Here is a 21521-nt window from a genome sequence, read left to right as displayed (position 1 = left end):
GAATTGGCGGAATACCAAATATTCGGCGGCCAAATAGCAAATTTTTGTTTTTAAAAGAATTATTAATAAATATTATTTCTTATGCCGATATAAATTTAGTCATTATGGAAAAGTAATCAAAACTTATTATTATTGGAGCAGGGTAAAGGGATAAATCTTTAATAGAAGATGATCGTAGTATTTAAGATTTAAAAAAAACTAAAGTTGGTAAGTAAAAAAAAAATAACCTCTTAATTCTTTAAATATAACCAAATTTTAATGCTTAAAATTATATTTTCTGAAAAAAATATTCATAAGACATAAAAAGAGGATGAAATGCAGTGCTATCATAAAAACGGCTATAAAAAAACAGATTCAACAACACAATTCAAAAGCAAAACTGAAGAAATAAAAATCTATCTTAATTTTGAAGGAAAATTTTAAAGCTAAATATTACAAATTTTCCAATTATCATATTTTCAGGAAAAAGTCTATAGTAGAAACCATTTTAATTACTCATAATAAAAAAGTAAGAAAACATGAAAGAAAAAGCTAGATAGGAACCAAAACAAAAATCATTCTTAATTTTTAAATGAAAGATTTAACTATGAAAATCTTAATGAAACTTTCACAATGCCATATTTTTAAAAAAAAGTTACCATAAAAGAGCACTCTTTAAAAAATGCTAATAGAAAAAAAAAGTTTTAAAAAAATCAAAAGAGAAACAGAAAAAAAAATCGCCCTTAGTTCTGAAATATAACTTTAAAACTAAGAATCAGTTTTTTAGGTTACTAGTACCGTACACGAAATAAGAGATGAAAAAAGAATAAAGCTTATTAGAAAAGTTCTGTTAACATGCTTCGCTTTAGTTAAAACAAAACAAAAAAAAAATTATTTTTAAAACATAAAAAGTGTTGAAAAAACGAGGAAATTGACTTGCCTGGATATAATTAATAAAAAGAAAACAGCATTACAAAACTCATTCAGTATAAAGTAATCTAGTTTCAATTCTTCTTTTCCATATGTCTTTCAAAACATAAGTTAAGAAATATGTGTAAAACTATTTCTAATATTGTATGGTAAAAAATACGATTTTAGACTATTCTTTATTAAATCTATTAAAATTTCCCCCCAAAAAAACTTAGGCGGCGAATATCTGGCAGGAGTGCTGAATATTCGTGCCTAATAAAATATACAGTTGTGTTCCAAAATGTGAAAATAAAGTTCATTATTAAAAGATAGATACAATTGTTCATTATTAAAAAAGTTAATATGTCAAACATACTTTGCAATTTATATATATCACAATAATATGAAGGTAACAAATAATATGATCCAGTCTTAACTCAATTAACTTAGAATATAACAAATTTTGAGCTTAAGTAAAGTAATCATTATAAAAACCATCTGATTTATTTTTAATCTACTTTTGATTAAAATATTATTTCAATCTATATAATATTATTAGCTATATAATATTTTTATTTATACTGATATATAAATACAAATATCAATTCAAACAATATAATCAATTTACTAAACGAAAAAAGAAATGCTGTTTATTTAGGAACATTGCAAAGTCATCAAATGTAATTTATATCATTTAATTTAGAACATAAAAGATTTTAGAATAACATATTAGTAATTCTTTGCATTAAAATACTATTTGTTAACTTATTTTAAAATGATCTTTTTATTTTAGATTATAATATTCTACAGAAAGCATTCTTTATTCATCATTGTCCTCGCTCCCTAAAATTTGACTGATCACATCTACTGCCTTTTATTGATTTACAAAATCTTTCATACGCATAGCTGATGTCAACTACAATTTTAATTTCATCTAACCCTGTGAAAAAAATTATTTTCCAATGTCATGTATTGGTAAAAGAGAAAACAATTTTCCATGTACTAATTTAGAAATGCTACTAGAATACCATGCAACTTCTTAAATAAATGTAGAGGTTATTCCGTAATCACTGTCCTTTATCTATATTTTTGGAATTCTCATCAAAAATGAGATTAAAAAAGTATACACATCAGAGGTTTGATCAATATAATTATTTCCGCGAGGGAACAACAAAACGCAATCAAAATCTAACTAACTATGAAACTGGCTACAGGAATACAAAAAATGGTTTATGGAAAATTATCATTAACGCTTCCAAACTTTATCTGGTAATCAAACTGGTTTTGATTCTTTATATCTCATCTTCATTAGGTTGATTTGTTAGTTTAAGATTTTTTCTTTCTTTTCTCGAAAATGAATTTGTGATTTTTAATTCATTTTTGATAAGGTATCTAAAAATATACATTAAAGGTGACAACTATATATATACGAATAAAACAATTTGATTAGAACTTTTTTTTAAATCACTTTCTAAAACTAATTAAAAAAGTCTTTTTCATTAAACATAAACGAAATGGTCATTTCTACAAAACTTGTACATATATTTTAAAACTGATAAATATCTTCCTTAAATCGAAAGTATCTTTATTTTTATTGTTTTGTAATTCAAAACAGAAAAAAAAAACTGAAACAATAGTGATAATTCAAAGAAAACTTTTAACAATAAATTTGGTTTTGATCAATATATTTTAAGTCAATATAATCCATCAAAAAATTAATATGAGATCAAAAAATTAAATAAAAAAAATACTGAACCATTATGTACAATAATAAATATAAAACTTAATATAAACACAAATAACAAATTTTATGTTTATAGACAAAGTTATAAAAAAATATTTAAAAAATATTACACCAATGAGCTAAAATTACAAACAAATGCGAAAATACAAATATACATATTAGTAAGATCCATAAAATATGGCAAACACTATATGGCAGATGAAATGGGCAAGTGTATATAACAAGCCTGAAATTAAATATACTTCCACCTTCACTTCTTAGATTGGGCAACTTGAGCTTTGTATTGTTCCTCTAGATATTGTCGAGAAAGCATCAAAAGTCTATATCTCTGCCTCAAATTACGAGCTATCACGTGAGAATTGACTATTTCTCTCACATGTGAGCATGGGAACCATCCTTGCACGCCATCACGAATTCTCTCCCCTTCAAACCAACCTATAAAAAAAATATAAAAAATTACTTGTATACTTTCTGTTTTAAAAAATGTAGCAAAATATAGTGTAGTAATTGTGGAAATTTCATTCAAAAAATTGCCAAAATATTAATTTATATAAGTTAAAAAAAAAAAAGAAAGTCTATAAAGTATGATAATTATTCTTCCAGAATATATGTAAAAAAAATTAAAAAAACGACAGGAAAAAAATTTTTTTTAACAAGATAAATATGTTTTATTGCATTTTCATTCAGGAATAAAAAGTAAAGTAAAACATTCTTGCAACAGTTCCTTGTAGGCCAGTTAGAGACATGGAGATTTCATTTTATTTTATAATCGTCATTGAACAACCGACACGATTTTGGGTTTACGACTACCAATGTTCAACTCTGCAGCCTTGTAATTTTGAACCAATCCAGAAGACAAGGAAACTCCTGGATCAATACCCCAAGAGGTACGATTTGTTGTGGGAACATGGAGGACTTAGTGACTCGACAGATTTAACAGGCATCAGTCACCATTTACGGCCAGCGGGGATCGAGCACACAACCTCTTGGACATGGGCCCGATGCCCTACCAACCAGACTACCCCGCCCCTGGGAAATTGGGCTATACATTTTCATGAATAACGGAATGATTTTGATAATGGGGTTGGCATTGTACATAGGCTGTCTGTACTTCCCAGAAAAGCTGGGTGAGTTTCAAGCCACCATAAGGGATTGAACCCCGGTTCTTCACAATGATAGTCCACTACTGAACCATCCCACTTATAAGAAATATTAATTCACTTTATTGATTATTCAAATACATAAATTCACAATCAAGTGACAAAAATAATATTTTATGTCAGTTTCTCTTTATAAATTATAGCCAGAATTTACTTCCGAATCACAAGCATAAACTAACCATGAAAAATAATTTCTGCACTTTTCGAAAACAGCAATGCAAATGCAAAATAATTACCAGTAATTTTCCTGAAGACATTCACCACATCTGCTTCTTCCAAAGACAGTTCATCTGGTTGTTGAGCATTATAAACATGTATGCATTGCACTTGTTTGCATTCTAAAAAGGGAGAAAAAAATCTTTAAATAAATGCATAATCAAGTTTGATTTATTATTGCAGTTTAGTTTGCAAAAAGACCTGTAACAATTGCAGCAGTAAAATATAGCTAATTCAGTAAAATCCTCAGTTCATATATGATGTCGAAATAAAAACAATAAATATTTAATGACATTTTCATACTCTAATATATTCCAATAGCAAATTGGTTTTACATTACGTCTTAATTTTAGAGCTTTTTCTTTATTTAATTTTATATTTCCTTGCTAAAATATTGCCAAAAATATATTCTAACTTTTTAATTGATATATTTAAATCAAACAGTAACATGCGATGGATTAGTTTTTCTAAAAAAAATTACGATATTATAAAACTAATTTACAAGAAACTTAAGGGTAGGAAGTAAACGCATATTTTGAATATTATGTATTGATAAGTAAATTTTCTTATTTCTTTTTACAGGTATACACCAAAAAACTACAAATTGAAAGCATGTAGAGTAATAAGGTATTAAAATAATTCTACAATTAAAAAAATACCGCCTAATTTAATTCTTTTATCTTGATGGACAAGATAACTCGCCTTACAGGAATACTCGCTTTAAAGTAAAATCAACAAGATTTAGCGTAATTTCCGTTTTTTTTTTTTTTTTTTTAAATTTAAGTGCAGAGGATGAGACAAAGGAGCGTCATTCCTGCAATGAAAGTATTGAACGTAAATTAACACTGCAATGAACATTGAACATAAAAGCACACAGGAAAAAAATTTGAACAATTAAGTCAAATTACAAGACTAATTTACAAGAAATTTGAGGGCAAAAAATATATATAAATATATAAAATAATGTATAAATAAAAGTATAATATTTTGAATTAAGTATTGATAAGTAAATTTTCTTATTTCTTTCTATAAATACAAATAAAAAAAACTATCAATTGGGACTACACTTATTAAGGTTAAGTTAAATATTAAGGTCAATTTTTTAACTAAAAATAAATGTTGCTTATTATAACATAGGTACATTGTTAAACAATTTCTATAAAATTATAACATAACAATAGCTTAAAATACAAGGGTATAATTTAGTTATATTTTATTTAATTTCAAACATAACCACTATTTTTACTTACCCCATTTTTCATATATCTTTTCATCTGGATTTTCAGATTTTGGAGGCATTAAAGCATCCATCCATCTTGTACGATCACTCCTAAAACAAAAAGAAATAGAAATAAGTACATAAATAAATTTGTCCTTGTACTTTGTTAAACCATATTGTTTGCTCCCAGAAAATTATGGAAATGCTAGAAAGGATGGGAATATTACCAGCCACAATGTGAAAAAAAAATAAGGCAGGATAATTTTTTATCGTATAACCTCATAGCCACAATCCCCATAGTTTAACATATCTTAAAATGTGCTACTTCTGATTAAATTAATGCATGGCACTCAAAATTATTGTTTTTATACATAAAAGACCATATCTTAGAGTTTAAAAGGAAAGTAAAATTTTGTAAAGGAGAAACCAAGCAGTGTAACTGTTGAGTGTTTGTGAGTTTACTCTAGGATTACCTGTACTTACTTTTCTATAAACTTAAAAAAAAAAAAAAATAATAAATGGAGGTGAGACAGAATTTACATGAAAACTTTCTCCTGCACTATAACGTCCTCTTAAATTCACTACACCTGCTCCTCAGCTCCATTTTTTGAAAAAAATCTTTTCTAACATATTCTCATTACTGTATTATAAGACCAAATTAATAGTAATCTCTTTTCTCATCAAATTAGCTCTACGATCAATGCTATTTTAATTTAAACTAATTTAAAGAAATGACAATTTATATGTAAAATAAAAACAGTTTGATACACATACTCTAACAAGCAGCTTAAAAACATTTCAGCTTCTTTTCCTTCTTTGTTATGCAGCAATGTCAATCGAAAGATATTTCTGTAACTAGATGGTAAACGCATTGGTAATGGAGGCATATTTTCATCCATGTTTAAAACTTCAAGCATGTTTCTGGGACAAAAGTCAACAACAGAATAATTTTCATCACTGAAAAGAAAAAAAAAATTTTTATTGATAAAAGTAAAGTGAGAAAATGGTAACATACAATAATGCGTATCTTAAAGTTTTTCTCCTATGCTATAATTGAAATAAATTCAAAATTTTATAAGATACTGAATGATAAAATTTCTCTCTCTCTCTCTCTCTCTATACATATATATATATATATATATATATATATATATATATATATATATATATATATATATATATATATATATATATATATATATATATATATATATATATATATATATATATATATATATATATATATATATATATATATATATATACATAGATAGATAGATAGATAGATTTGAGTTTTAATACAGTTGCAAAAGATTGTCAATAAAAAAATAAGAGTAAAAATTATTAAACTGCTATTTTACTATAATCTGCTAATTTTTAAATCGAAAATTTTACTATATTTGTTTATAACTTAAACTATATTATTGATTAATAATTAAATTTTTAACAAGGATTCTAAAAATATATGACAAGAGTGGTGCTCAGAGAACACCAACGTGAATTGTAATTGTGATGCAAATTTAAACGTAAATAAGAATCTGCTTTACAATACAATTGCGTTGTGCAATGGCTAATAGGTAATTTATAGAGATAAACAGAAATAAAACAGTGACATAAGTCAATTTCAAAAGTTTTGAATTAATTCCATTATGTTGATATTTATGTATATAAAGTAAAGCATAAAACATTCCCGCAATAGCCCGTTGTGGGACAGGTTGTCATGTTCCGATTTCAACGGCTTGATTGTGGCCATGTGGACAGTATTGCGCGCAGGCCACATTTACTTGCCTACCAGCATAATGAAACTAGGTGAGCTTCACTGTGGATCAAACCCCATCACAAAGACAGCTCAGTGCATAACCTTTGAGCCATTGCTGCTCATTTATATACATATGTATGTATAATAGGTATTCTGAGAAATTTATATTGAAATGATTTATTGGTAGAAAAAAAGTTTAACATTGAGAGTTTTATTAAATAAAAAATAATAGATAGCTATACCTCTTTTTCCTTGTTACCACTAACAAATCCGTGAAGAGGAATAAATAAAGTTGAATCTTGCACCATCGAGTACTACGGCCAAATGTTCTTCTGGAAGAACCATCCAGCATCAACTGAACAAGCTCTCCCTTCTTAACAAGCCAACGGGAAGCTGATAGAAGCCCTAAACCCTATTTTATAAAATATAAATTAAAATAAATACTATACCTTAATTTTAAATGCATATATATTGTGAATAGTAAAATTAGCTATTCTTTATACATAAGTAAAATTATATAATGATAAAAACAAACTATAATTCTTTGAATCTGCTTGATATATTCTAGAACTACACAAGTGAACTATTGTTGATGGTCTGGGATTCATCTTTAATGATAATACTGGTTCACTACACTATTGCAATCTAGATTAGAGAGCAGATGGTGGCAGTAATCAACCCATCTCTGCACCACGCTACCTGATTGCCCAACTTTTCTGCTTTTAAATATTAACTTCAAACAAAAATTGTCCCACAGTGGATTGATCGTTAAGACACGGTTCCCAGCAGATCACCGAAGTCAAGCATCACTGGCTGCGGTCAGTGTGCGGGTGGGTGACCACTTGGATCAGTCTGCGTAGGGACCGAGGGTGTGCGGTAATGGTCCTCCTTAAACTGTGCTACCGTAAAGTGCTCGACTTCGCGCTCAGGTCGTCGGGCTACCGAAGCGGGGGTGCTATCCCCTCCGCAGAGGATCAAAATTGTGATGGCATGTCTTCGGATCATCCTCCGGGATGTTTCCCAGACCGTCGCCAATAGCCCATTGTGCAGCTCTAGTGCGACGTAAATTAACAACAACATCAAACAAAAATTAAGGAATAATTTTTTTCAAAAATTATTTGAATTTATTGCACAAAAAAAACTAAAATTATAACTTTTATGTTTTAATATATTTTCTACGCAACCTTTTCAGATGATGCAATAAAAATCTGTAAATTTATGTTTAGAAGACACACAGTTGAGAATTATTCAATGAAGAATTTAACTAAGAAAAAAAAAAGCTAACGTAATGCATAATGCTCAATTGCAGAAGAAATAATTATAATGAATAATTCCATAAAATAAACTTACACGATATGGAAAAAAAAAAAACAGAATAACTTTTGATCTAAAATACTAGCACTTTTAATGGTTTGAAGGCCTAATCTAAAATATATTGATTAATATTAGTGCAGGTGACATATTAAGTTACGAAATCAGAGACAAAAACGTATTTTCTCTGAGTAAATATACCTCTTATCTAACTCGGCAGATTTAGATTCTATGGCTTTTGTTAGAAATTCTAAAGTACTAATAAAATAATTTAATGATGTGTATTCGGAATTCTCAATTTTAAAAAAGTCATATAAGGTTAGGGCTTTCTTAGTGAGTCTTAGTAAATGAAAATATGATCATTAGATCAAAAGTTATCCAAGGTGTTTCCTTTTTTTTTTTGCACACTGTAGATTGGAATTTGAAAAAAGCGCTCCGTATTATATTCTTTGAGAATATCTGTAGAATAAATTTAATGCTGTAACACAATTAAAGTAAATAGCTAATAATACCTTGCAATCTCTAAAATCTAAGTGTTGACTGATGACCAACATCTCCTCCATCCGTTCCATCTTTCTGGCGCCCTCGTTACACTCAGCTACAAGCTGCACAATGATAAATTTGAATTATAAAAAAGCGATTCAATTTATAAATGGAAAAAACCATGGGAGCACATTTATGAACTCTTTCTCACCTTATTCACAGTTGCTAACGCCATTTTGCAACTGTCATAGATCGGAGATTCTAGAGGTAGTCTATGGAAAATGGCATCAATTAACAAAGGTAAGCGTGTAATTCTCTGCATTGGAAGCATCAGAAATGAATGCATGTCTAATCCTTGGCAAGCAGAACTGGATTCTAATTGTTTCAGTTTAGTAACAAATTCTGTTTTCTTTTCTCTGTCAAAAGAAATATACTTCACCAAATGAGCAAAAATTATGTTTAATTTATTTCTACAGCATACATAAAGTTTAAAAATTGGAAATAGATTACTTAGCAAATTAAAGGATGGGTAATTCAGGAAAATTCTGATATTAGGTGTGGAGAGCTATGAGGTCTATCATAAGTACTATTATTTTTAACTTTAATGCAAACAGCATGTTAATAATCCATATTTTTTCACTACATTTTATTCACTATTTGGCAATACTGACAAAATTCTGCAACTTAAAATTAATGCTTCATTCATAAAATTTTATTACAAAAAAAACATTTGTAATTACAAAATAAATGTCAGATATTAAGAGTACAAAACAATAGAAAAAGTTTATATTATCACAAATTTTTATTCCATATTATGAGAAACAGTATTTTAAAAATAAAAAACATAAAGAACAGAAGTTAAGAAATAAAATGCTTTTATTCTTTGAAAAATATTAGCAAATTTAAAACTACCATTTTCAATTTTTTTTCCCTCAGCATTAAATTAATTTTGGACTTCTTATAATTGTTTTGATTACATATTCATTAATTTCATGCTTTATATATTACTACCAAAGTTATGATGATACCTATCAAACTTTCAAAATATTTTTAAAATGCTCTTTAAAGTATGACTACCAAAATTGGTCGAATTTTTCCAGTACTTTCTTAATCTATAAATTCCTGACATTATTTTATCATCATGCTGCATACAAGCTGTAAACTTTTAAAAACCGTTGGAAGTCTGGAAAATACGCAAGACTTTAAGCACTTATGATAATGTAGTAATGGACTATGATAAAATAAGAAATATAATAGCCTAAATATTAATTTTAGGTTTTATATATATATATATATATATATATATATATATATATATATATATATATATATATATATATATATATATATATATATATGCCCTTTCCCTGATTAGTATTTATGAAAACATTAAACAACTAACTTAAGTTCCTTTAAAGTCCTTTCTTGATAAAGTTGGTTGGAACAGTATTTAACGTAAACAGAAAAATAACTACTAGCATGCTGGCATACTATGTCGCAAATATTGCTCAGAACAATATTCTCTAGCCATCTTTTCTCCAAATCAGCTAGAAGGCTACAAAAAAATACATTTTTTCTAAAAGTCCGAAACATATAATATATATATATAAAATATAAATAAAACTGTAATTAAAATAATGCAAAAATAATATTAATTAATGCACATAAAATTTGTAAAATTAGTAATATATATATACAACAGTTCAATATTGCTGAAAGCTAAATGAGCAACAATAATATATCTTTTAAAACAGAATTAAAAAATAGCTGATTTTTAATCAATAACCGACCGCTGTCAACTAGTTCGTTTTCAGGAACCATAAGTAGTGAAGCCAAGTAGTTCGTGGAAACGAACTAGTTGGTTTCACTGAATACTTAGCTTTACTGCTCCACATAGCCCCTGCTGCATTCAGCTTTCAGCATTGCTCTGAATCCATGAAATTAGCATTTTAACAGATTCAGCGTTGCATCCTCTTTTAGAAAATGAACTAAAAGTGTTCCCCCTTCCAAAGAAGATACTAATGTTTTCTGACTATTATAGACCATAGAGCAAGAAATTATATTATACGTTATTTATAGACTATAGCCGAATATATTCCGTTCATTTACGCTTTTAGTCTAGATTACGGGTAGAAAAAAAACTCCCACTACGCTTTTGCACTAGATTATGATAACGAGCATACTTCGTTCTTAACGCTGTATTAGTTAAGTGTATAATGAAATAATGTAAATTAGCATGAACTAGCCGCTTAGCATTCTATTAAAAAAAATGTAAGTCGGCGAAAGAACTTTACTTATAATTCGGCAGAATTTTTGAGTAGATAAAAGTGCAAGTTAGAAAAACTACATCAAAAAATATCTTGATAAAAAAAAAAAAATAAATAAAAAATAAAGAATGCCACAAATTTTATTTAAAAATCCAAGTAAAAACTAAAGATAGAGCGTAAAAATAGCTCTTCTAAGCAGATTAGGTTATCTGTACATTTCTACCATATACAGGATGCGACAAAAATAACCCGAACAAAAAATAAATATTACTTTATTTAAAAAAAAAATTAACGAAATATAAAGACAATGACAAGAGTAACCTTTTAATAATGAATAAATTCAGTTAGTTTTAAAGTGGCCGCCTTTTGCAGCGATGCAGAATGTTCAACAACGGGCCGCAACCTACCTTTGGCTAGCTTTAATTTACCCCATTCCTACAGAAGCAATTGCTTTAAAGCAGTGGTTCCCAACCTTTTGTGGACCATCGCTCCCCTCTTGGGGTTGGCTGACACATATCGCCCTTTTCTCTTTTTGCTCAAAAAAAACCATTCATTTTTGTTTGTGAGCAACCAAACACTGAAAATATGCTAAGTTATTTGATTTTAATTTAAATTGTAATGCAAATAAGGAGGCACATTTATCCTGTCATTTTTATTAATCAAAAAAAAAATGGTGCATCTTTTTTTTTCAAAAAGAAATGATATTTAAAACGGAATAATCAAAACAAAAGTACATTTTTTTTAAATTCATATTTTAATGTAATCAAGAGAAAGTTAAAACGTTAACAACTAAAATTTGGGAAAAAAATGAAGAGTGAGAAAGTACATTTTTACCACTTCAATGACTGCCCTGTGCTTGATGTATTTCAAGTTAAAGTTTGAATGTCAGGTTTTATGCTCGTCAGATTTAAACGAGGGTCTCCTTTGAAGCAAATGTCCAACCTATCTCTTTGCTTTGTGAGCAGCTGGAAGACAGAACTAAATCTTCTCTCCACTAAATATGTTGATGGGAACGAGAGGAGAAGTGGCTCAGTTTGTTTCCACAATTGTGGATAAGAGTCCTTAAGCTTTATCCAAACTAACTCGTAACCGTATTTTTCAATGACGACTTTAGCCTCACAGTCATACTTCAAAACTAAAACCTCAGTCTACAAAGAGGAAGTGAGCTTATCCACAACTTCAAAGGAGAAAGGATCGAAAATTCAATCCAGAATTTCTAATTTCATCAAATTTTTAAATCTTGATTCCATAACTGATCAAGGTAATCAGTAAAAAATTAAGATTTTATTTTCAAGAATCTCGATATCTGCCATTGAGCCCTTTTTAAGAGTTGGAAATTGTATTAGCTCTTTGCGATCAATGTTTGACTTGTAGATATCAAACTTGGCAATGAATGAAGATATGATTCCCTTAACCTTGATAATGTTCATTTTATTTCCTTGAAGTTTTACGTTGATTTCCTTCATTTTTTCAAAACTATCAGTGAGGTACGCAGTTTCCAACTTACGTTGCTTCAAACTCTCACTTAAAACAGGATCAGTGGTGTCGAGAAACTCAGTAACCGAATCCAGCAATTCGAAGGAACGGCTCAGTTTCCTTTTGAAAGCCATCTCACAGCTGTATGTAGGAGCAGGAATTCGAAACAGTTGATTCATCAATCTGCAACGCAAATTTACCTTCTTTCAAAAATTTGATGAGTTTTGATTCAACGTCGGCGGCCATCTCGTCAATACGCCTGGAAACAGTATTATTGCTCAGAAAAACAGAGTGACTTATTAAATGTCAGCCTGCAATACCAAAACGTATGACGAAAACGATCCTGCACTTGAATTTTTTTTAAATTTTTAACTATCATAATTCTTTGTCTACGCCAGAACCATAAGTTTCATACATACTTTCAATTTCAATCTCAAATAGCTTTTGTTATTAATATTATTAGCAATTTTTATCTTTTGAATACTCGTCGCCCCCTGATCGCCCCCCCTATGGATTATCGCCCCCTTGAGAAGCTCTATCGCCCCCAGGTTGGGAACCACTGCTTTAAAGAGTACAAAATTTTGTGAGGTTTCCTGCTGGCCCTAAACTCTAAAATGGACCATAACCCATAGGATTGAGATCTGGCGAGTAAGGTGGCCATTCTTCAGATGATATCATGTCCGGAAAATATGTCTCTTTTCTTTCTGACCTTGTGAGCTGCGGAGTCTTGTTGAAACGTCCAGTTTACATTGCCCACGGAAATACAATAGCTTATGGAATGTTCAGTTGGTACATGTTCTGATTTATTTTAGAACCCTCATTCACAAAAAACAGAGGTGTTTTGCCACTTTCGCAAATTCGACCACAGACCAAAAACAACTTTTGACTTCGGCTATGTTCAACAATTGACAAGCTGTTCGGAGCGTCCTACAGACCAGATTTTTTCGTTCTGAGAGTTATGGACTCGTTGGAAAGTAAAGAGCTTCTCATCAGTGAAAAAGAATCTCTCCCATTGCTGAAAACGTCAATAGCTTTTGCGCTTCTCTGCAAAAGTCGGCCACTTTGAAACCAATTAAATTTATTTATCAGTTAAAGTTGACTCTCATTATTATTTGATATATTCTGTTAATTTATTTTTTAGAAAAGTTAAAATCCAAAATTGTTTGTCCGTTTTTTTCGTGCTCTGTAATAATATGAGACAAGAAAAAAAAAAATGAATAAAGACATTAACTTTATCTCGATACTCCATACCTCAACTAGAAGCCTCAAAAATCGTTTAAACGTCCTACCCGACGTCGTGCATCTTTTTGCCGCCAAGTGAAAAATTTAAAACAGTTTGCTTCAGATAAAAAAATTTCTTAGGTATTTGTAATTCGACAAATTTTTAGCTATAATTACTGTGTAAAAACAAAAAAATTGCACTTTTTATGAATGAAACCCATATAACTTTTTAATTATTTATTTTATCGACCTAAATTTGGTCTGATTTAGTTCAGCATAAAATAATATACATGAATCAATACCTCCCTTGCTTAGACAGCAATGTCAAAAGGGTAAATAATTTCGAATTAAAAATATATTTTATACATAATAACCGAGCCGCGGTGGCTCGGGGGATAAAGCGTTCGCCTTGCAGTGAGATGAACCGGGTTCGTATCCCAGCGATGGCTAGTCGATACGAATTCCGTATCTGGCTTGCACCGACCACAGTGCTGAGTCCCCTTGCCGTCAGGCTAACCGTGGGAGGTTCTCGTGGACTTCCTCTACATGTAACGCAAATGCGGGTTAGCTCCATCAAAAAGTCCTCCATGAAGGCAAATTTCGCCCCAATACTTTATCCAGGAGTTCCCTTGTCTTCTGGATTGGGTTAAAAAATATAAGGCTAGCTACGGAGTTGAACATAGTCGTAAACCGAAATTTGGGTCGGCTGTTCAACGACGGTTATAAAATAAAATATACATAATAATCCTTGTAACTTCTGAGCTATTAACTCTTGCATGGTTTCAGTCGATTTAGCGTGAAGAAAATACGATAGGAAACAGTACCTTACTTACCTAGATAGCAGTGTCAGATGTGCAAATAGATATAAATTAAACATTGTAGTGGTAAAAAATAGGGAACCGTTGCTTTATTGTGCTATAATTAAATCAGATTAAAATATAATAAAAAATAACATAATCTTTTTATTTACCGAGCACTGACATCTCTCACAGGCTGAATATCAGAAAAGAGGACATGTCTTTCTCTCTTATCAAGAACATTTGTGTGAGTACCATCGAAATCTGGACATTGGACAAAATGTTCTATAAGAAAGTTCAGACTCTTCAGATACGACGCTTCCGATGTTATCACCTCGAACATAGCTTCTTGAATTTTTCGATCACTTGATGATATTTGTTTCAGAATTCCACTTTCCACCACCTGAAATTGAATTATATTAAAATATCAGAATAAAATCAAATTTGAAAAACTAAATTTAAGTGAACTAAAAAGAAGAAAATAGCTTTATTTTAGTAACAACTAAAACGCAAAATTTAAAGTGCATCACTTTTGAAATACTTGGATAGTTGCTGTAGCTGTAGCTCATTCACGTCGCACTAGAGCTGCACTATAGACTATTGGCGACTGTCTGGGAGACACCCCTGAGGATGATCCGAAGACATGCCATCACAATTTTGATTCTCTGCAGAAGGGATGGCTTCGCTTCGGTAGCCCGACGATCAGCATGCGAAATCGAGCACTTTACGGTAGAACAGTTTAACGAGGACCAATACCGCACAGGTCCCTATGCGGACTGATCCAAGTGGTCACCCAGTGGCGTAGCGAGGGGGGAGCAAGGGGGGGCATCATGCCCCGGGCGCTACTCACAAAGGGGCGCCAAATGGTCAACAAAACAAAATCGTTGGATAATTTTTATTTTTATTATAATTTATTTCTGGAAAATATATTTTAAATTTAGTGCCAGTGAAATATAATAAATGTTAATTCGTAAATAAAAAGGAACACTAATCAAACTGTAATAATATATTAATAATAGAAATGACACGTCTTTTCTAATGGCAGGGCTGACTCGACCTGTGTCTGTCAGCACTTCCTTATGGCATCTACGCTGTGTGGCTACATATATTATCTCCAAATATTTGTAGGGTGCTCCAATTCTGTTGCGAAATATACTAACTTTTAGTTTCATAACTTCAGTTCATTTCTGATATGAAATCTTAGGGAGGAATGATCGTGTGCAGCTCAGATTACAAGATCCTAGAATGAATTTTAGAGAAGCGTTCCATGATCTTGAATCATTAGCGACTGAACTAGCCGAAATTCGAGACAAGCTCTGTGAAGAGGCAATAGAAAAAGCGAAGTCTCTTTGTGAAAAATGGGATATTGATGCAACAATACGTGTAAGAAGACGCCGCAAAATGCCCGGAGAATTGTCTAGAGATGTCAGTCTTTCCGCAGAAAGTGAAATTTCTCGCGTTATTAAAAGCGTTCTTGATCATCTCCAACAAGAAATATATACAGGATTTACACGATTAAGTGACCTTAATTTCAAATTTAGATTTCTACTAGACGTTGAAAATTTATTAAACAAGGATAATGTTGATAACGACCTTGAAAATTTTTTTAAAAAATTTGGGGGAATTTTATAATACAGATTTCAATGGAATAGAACTCTTTATCGAAGTATGTGACTGCAAAATGTTACTCCGCAGTAGAAAAGAAATTGAACTTAAAACTCCATTAGAATCTCTTACTTTTATAATCCCGTATGGAGAAGATGTTTTTCCAAACCTGAGAGTGGCACTTCAAATACTCCTGACTCTCTCAGTATCAATTGCTAGCTGCGAATGGCCATTCAGCAAATTAAAATTAATTTTGAAGTATCTACGATCAACGATGGGACAAGATCGCCTAAGTGACTTAGCATTTTTAAGTGTGGAAAGAGAAAAATTTGAAATGATCAACTTTGATGATATTATTGATAAATTTGCTTCATCAAAACCGGAAAATTTATACATAGTAATTAGTTTTATTAATGTATTATAATCATATTGTTAAATATATGTATCTCCTTAGAGATAATAAATATTTACTTTTTTATTGTTTTAAAACTGCGTGTTTTTAAAATATTTCTTTATAAATATGTAAAATAAATAATGGGTATCTTTTGAAGTAATTCTAGATGATGATATACATTTCAAAATCTAGTCTTGTTTTCTCAACTACATTTTTTGTCTCAAATTTAATGCCTAGCTTGAGCCTATGACTTTATTAATTTTACTTAATTTATTTATTACTTTGCGAGTATATTTTACTTATAATATTAGATGGTTTTCGAGTGAGGGGGGGGGCACTGAAAAGGTATTGTGCCCCGGGCGCGAGTTAAGCTCGCTGCGGCACTGTGGTCACCTACCCGCACACTGACCGCAGCCAGTGATGCTTGACTTCGGTGATCTGCTGGGAACCGTGTCTCAATGATCAGTCCATTGCTGGACGAATACTTGGATAGAATTTTTGGTGGTGACTGAAGTTTATTACGAAGATGACGGCCCCTACGTAATTTGTTTCAGGTGTCACAATAAAAATAATATTTTCTTCATTTGAATCCATTTGTAAAACATAATTTTTAAATTATGTTACATAATTTTATTATTTTCTTCATCGTTTTGGAATTGTTAATTTATGTTTGATTGTGTTCGAAATTTTGATTGGTGATAAAATGGAAGATAAGCGTTGCATTTGACATTTAAGAAGCATTGTTTGCAATATAGTCTTAGCTGTTTTGTTTCACTATTTACTACCAATCTTTTACCATTTGCACCAATCTTCGAAACCAGGAAGAAGTTCAACTGGTTCTATTGCGTAATACCTGAATGAAAAAGAAAACAACAGTGAGATGGGAAACACGGCTTCCTTTGATCTTTTAGATAGTCGATGCAAATATTTACATTTTGACCTTAAGGTCGCTTAACAGTTAACTTTGCAAAGCCACGTTGTCTATTGTAACATAGAGTTTCAATTAAAATTTGAGTAGTCTAGAAATTTTGAAAAGGATCGGAATTTGGTTTGATGATAATATTATGTCGAAGCAGGCAGGAAAAGAAAACTTGCATCGTTATTGGGCACAATAATCCAGTAGAAATAAAAGAGCTCTAGCTAGTGGAAAAGGTATCAAAATTTTGATTGATTTCAAAGTGGCCATAAATACTAGGCAATTAATTCTGTTTGTAGCCGTAAAGAAACAATTGCTAACTTTATTGTCATTCAGCACAGAGTTCCAGCTAAAATTTGAGTGCTGTAGTTATTTAATAATTTTATAACCGTCGTTGAACAGTCGATGCAATTTTGAGTTTACGACTGCCAATGTTGAACTCCGTAGCCCTATAATTTTTAACCCAATTTAGAAGACAAGGGAACTCCTTGATCAAGCATTGAAAGAAATTCGCTTCTGTGGAGGACTTTTAGATGGAACTAACCAGCATTGCCGCTACATGGAGAGGGAAACCGCGAAAACCTCCCACAGTTATCCTGACGACAAGGGTACCGTAACCCATGATCCGACTACCACAGAGGATATTTTACGTCAGCACCGTAATTGGTGCGAGTCGGGTGCAGAATTCGTATTGACCAGCCACCACTGGAATTCGAACCTGAGACACCTCATTGGAATGTGAGCGATTTATCCCCAGATTATTCTCAGATAGATGCCCTATTTATTTGAAAACTAGTCGGAATTAATAAATATCCTTCGGTGATAATATTCTGTATTTGAGCCAGATGGCTCAGGGGATAGATCTTTCGTTTTCCAATGAGGTGAACCGGGTTTGATCCAGGAGATGGCTGGTCGATACGAATTCCGCATCCGGCTTGCACCGACCACAGTGCTGACGTGAAATATACTCAGTGAAGGACGGATCATGGGTTAGAGTCTCTTTGCCATCAGACTAACCGTGGGAGGTTCTCGTGTTCTTCCTCTCCACGTAACGCAAATGCGGGTTAGTTCCATCAACGAAGGCAAATTTCTCCCAATACTTGATCCAGGAGTTTCCTTGTCTTCTGGATTGGGTTCAAAATTACAAGGCTACGGAGTTGAACATTAGTAGCCGCAAACCCAAAAAATTGGGTCGGCTGTTCAGTGACGGTCATAAAATGAAAATAAATATTCTGCCTTTAGCAATCTGGCAACGTTTAAACATGGCACTGCAATCAGGCACCGAGTTTCAAAAAGATTTGAGAAGTCTAGCTAGACAGAAAATGATCGAAATTTCGATTATAAAATTCAATTGTCCATTATTTTTTTTAACTATTATTACCTTACGAATATAAAGATATTCGTTCATGAAATACTTACTTCAGGAACCTCACACCAGAGGGTCCTTTGGCCGCCTTCTCCATGTACCAAATCCATGGCTGATAACTGAGACTGTAGAACGGGTGGACGAGAAGGAGGAAGATAATCCGAATCGGAAAACTTGCTGGAGGCGTCATCTTCGAACTCGGATTCAGAAACATCGGCTGAATATCCAAGGGTAGCTCTCTGCTGAACATCTCTCTGGTAAAATTGATACATGGGCTCTTCTTCGAAGGGAGATTTTAAAAGCTGCAAAAAAGGAAGTTTTTAGTTGTCACTCTCATTTTTTTTAAGATTAAAAAAATATATATATATAGTTTTAGTTACATATTAAAAAAATACACATAAAATTAATGACAATTTAGAAGATATGTTATATAGCAGGGGTGGCCAAGCTCCTACATAGTCGAGCCATTTTCTAAAATTTGAAATTTTTCGCTAGCCGCAATTAAATACGTATTTAAAAGGTATTAAAAAAATTTTTTTACATAAATTATATTTATTGAAAACATATAAGTAAAAGTACAAAATATGTGTATTGCATTTAAAATTAAACACATTTATTTTACTTATTGATAATTCTTTAAAATTTAGTGAATAATTGGTGACAGCACTTCTCAGTAATTCTTTGAGATGCTGTTTAGTTTATACTGATCGGTGTTTGTATTTCGCGAATTTTAAAGTGGAATAAAATGATTCACATAGGTAAGTTGTTCTGAATATTGAAATAATTCGACAAGCAGCCTTTTTTAATTTAGGATACTTCGATTCTGGTACAAATTTCCAAAATTCAGTAATCGACGGCGACTTATATTTTAATAGTAGAGTTTGATCTTCTTGCATCTCTATTAATTCTAATTCTCCAGATGCTTTTTGTGTCATAATTATATTGAAAACAGAAAACTCACCTTGAATTGAAAAACGTTGCACTTAGTCTTTCATATTTGTTCTCAGTAATTAAAAAGACATTTTGAAACACATACGGAACGATAATAATTCTTTAAAATATAATAACTCGAAAATGAAAAGGGAACTCGAGTACATTTATCGAGAGCCACAAATAATCCTTCAAAGAGTCGCATGTGACTCGCGAGCCGCAGGTTGGCCTCCCCTGTTATATAGAATAAATTTGTCAATCATAAAATGTCTCTTCAGATTGACATACTTTATGGTAGTTTAATGAAATAAGTCAAAAAGAATGTATTTACTTTTTATCGAATAATCATAAATGCAGAAGAAAAACGGAACATTTTAATAACTTTTAAACTAATATGTCCAATCCTAAGATCATCCGAAATTATTCAAGGATCAAGAGTTTAATTATAGATATGCTAATTAATTAAAATATGCGATATTTTAAATTACGAAATCAGAAAAAAAACCGACTTCCTCTGATTGGACATTATTATTCATTTTTTTAAAAACGAATTTGCATTTGTATTATGAAGGATAGCAGCAATCTAAAAAAAATGCGCTTAGTAATTTAATCAGGAAAAAGATCGAAAGTTGGAACGTCTAAATGTTAATATTACTTTTTGCTAATGTCGCTATAACTCAGAAAATATTTCAAAAACTCAAAACATTTTTGCGCACACTTACAAAACTCCTTTTTTTCCCCAAATTTAATTCCATGTGAAAAAGAAATTGTAACAATTTATTATTTTTTAATATTTAATTTAATAAAGATATCGAAGTATTTGATTTGCAAGGTGTACAAATGTTTATCTCACTTTAAACTATGTAATTTTTAATGACAATGAAATCCAAAATTTGAAAGGTATTGGTGGAATAGTTCTTGAGAAATTTAAAAGTTAAAAATGAAGAAAATACTCGACTCCAACTTCTTTGATGTTTTTCCAGCATCTGCTAACAAGACGGAAATCGAGTTTAGATCAAACATGTCATCTTTAATCTTTTATTTTTCTAACATTCATTCCTCGATATTTCTTTATTTTAAGCAATTTGTACCCTATTTTCATTTTGCGTTTACAGCGCAATCTAAGAACCAAAATACTGTAGCCTAATTTGAGAAGTCTTTCAAAAGAATACAAAAGTGCAACAAAAAAAAAAATGGCTGCTTCTATTTAAGATTCAATTGCCTTCCGCCTCCCTACTAGGGGTTAAGAGTAGGAGGGGCTCGAGCCTGATATTATTGAGTGCATTCTTTGAAAACATTTTACTCGTTTAATTTTGTTCGATGCGTATTTCCCGAGATATTGAACCGTTTCCATACTTTTCGGACACCCTGTATAATATATACCGGTTTCCACTTCATCTTCATTAGTAAAAAAAGGGACGACCACAAGACATACGGCAACTTAAACATTATTTCAATTACCACTTTTTACACTTACTTAGATGAGACTTAATTTTAAAAAAAAGTTATGAACTCTATAGCTGTTCTAATGAGCATTAAGAAAACACCGATTTTAAAAGAAAATTCAATGTTAATTGTTACACTTTTCTTTCCATATACGTTCACTAATATTTAATTATCCCTTTTAGGATCAAATCGCAATACAGTGTACAGGGTACAAATTTAAAAACGAACCATCCTGAATAGCTTTTGATCTAATGGTGGGATCTTCACATTCTAGAATTAATTCAATCTTAAAGGTTCAAGGGGCGACCTCAAATATGCTAATT

The 21521-nt window shown here is 31.0% G+C and overlaps 1 protein-coding gene across 5 annotated transcripts in view; it reads right to left on the bottom strand.

Moving 5' to 3' along the window:
- Positions 1-2677: 2677 nt before the first annotated feature.
- Positions 2678-21521, bottom strand: part of LOC107443073 (uncharacterized) — an 80734-nt gene continuing 61890 nt past the window's right edge. For all 5 annotated transcript variants that reach the window (XM_087151625.1, XM_043046395.3, XM_043046396.3 and 2 more), the window contains exons 8-17: positions 18876-19124; positions 14715-14944; positions 10183-10335; positions 8992-9196; positions 8810-8902; positions 7229-7398; positions 6002-6184; positions 5259-5338; positions 4029-4130; positions 2678-3067 (exon numbers count right to left, since the gene is read on the bottom strand). In XM_087151625.1, the coding sequence (XP_087007751.1) occupies positions 2883-3067; positions 4029-4130; positions 5259-5338; positions 6002-6184; positions 7229-7398; positions 8810-8902; positions 8992-9196; positions 10183-10335; positions 14715-14944; positions 18876-19124 (1650 nt within the window). In that variant the 3' untranslated portion in view covers positions 2678-2882. The remainder of the gene's footprint in view (positions 3068-4028; positions 4131-5258; positions 5339-6001; positions 6185-7228; positions 7399-8809; positions 8903-8991; positions 9197-10182; positions 10336-14714; positions 14945-18875; positions 19125-21521) is intronic.

This window comes from Parasteatoda tepidariorum, chromosome 9 (genome assembly GCF_982258835.1).
Source record: "Parasteatoda tepidariorum strain Cologne lab strain chromosome 9, Ptep-v5.0, whole genome shotgun sequence".
NCBI lineage: Eukaryota > Metazoa > Arthropoda > Arachnida > Araneae > Theridiidae > Parasteatoda > Parasteatoda tepidariorum.
This window is presented reverse-complemented; position numbering and strand designations above follow the sequence as displayed.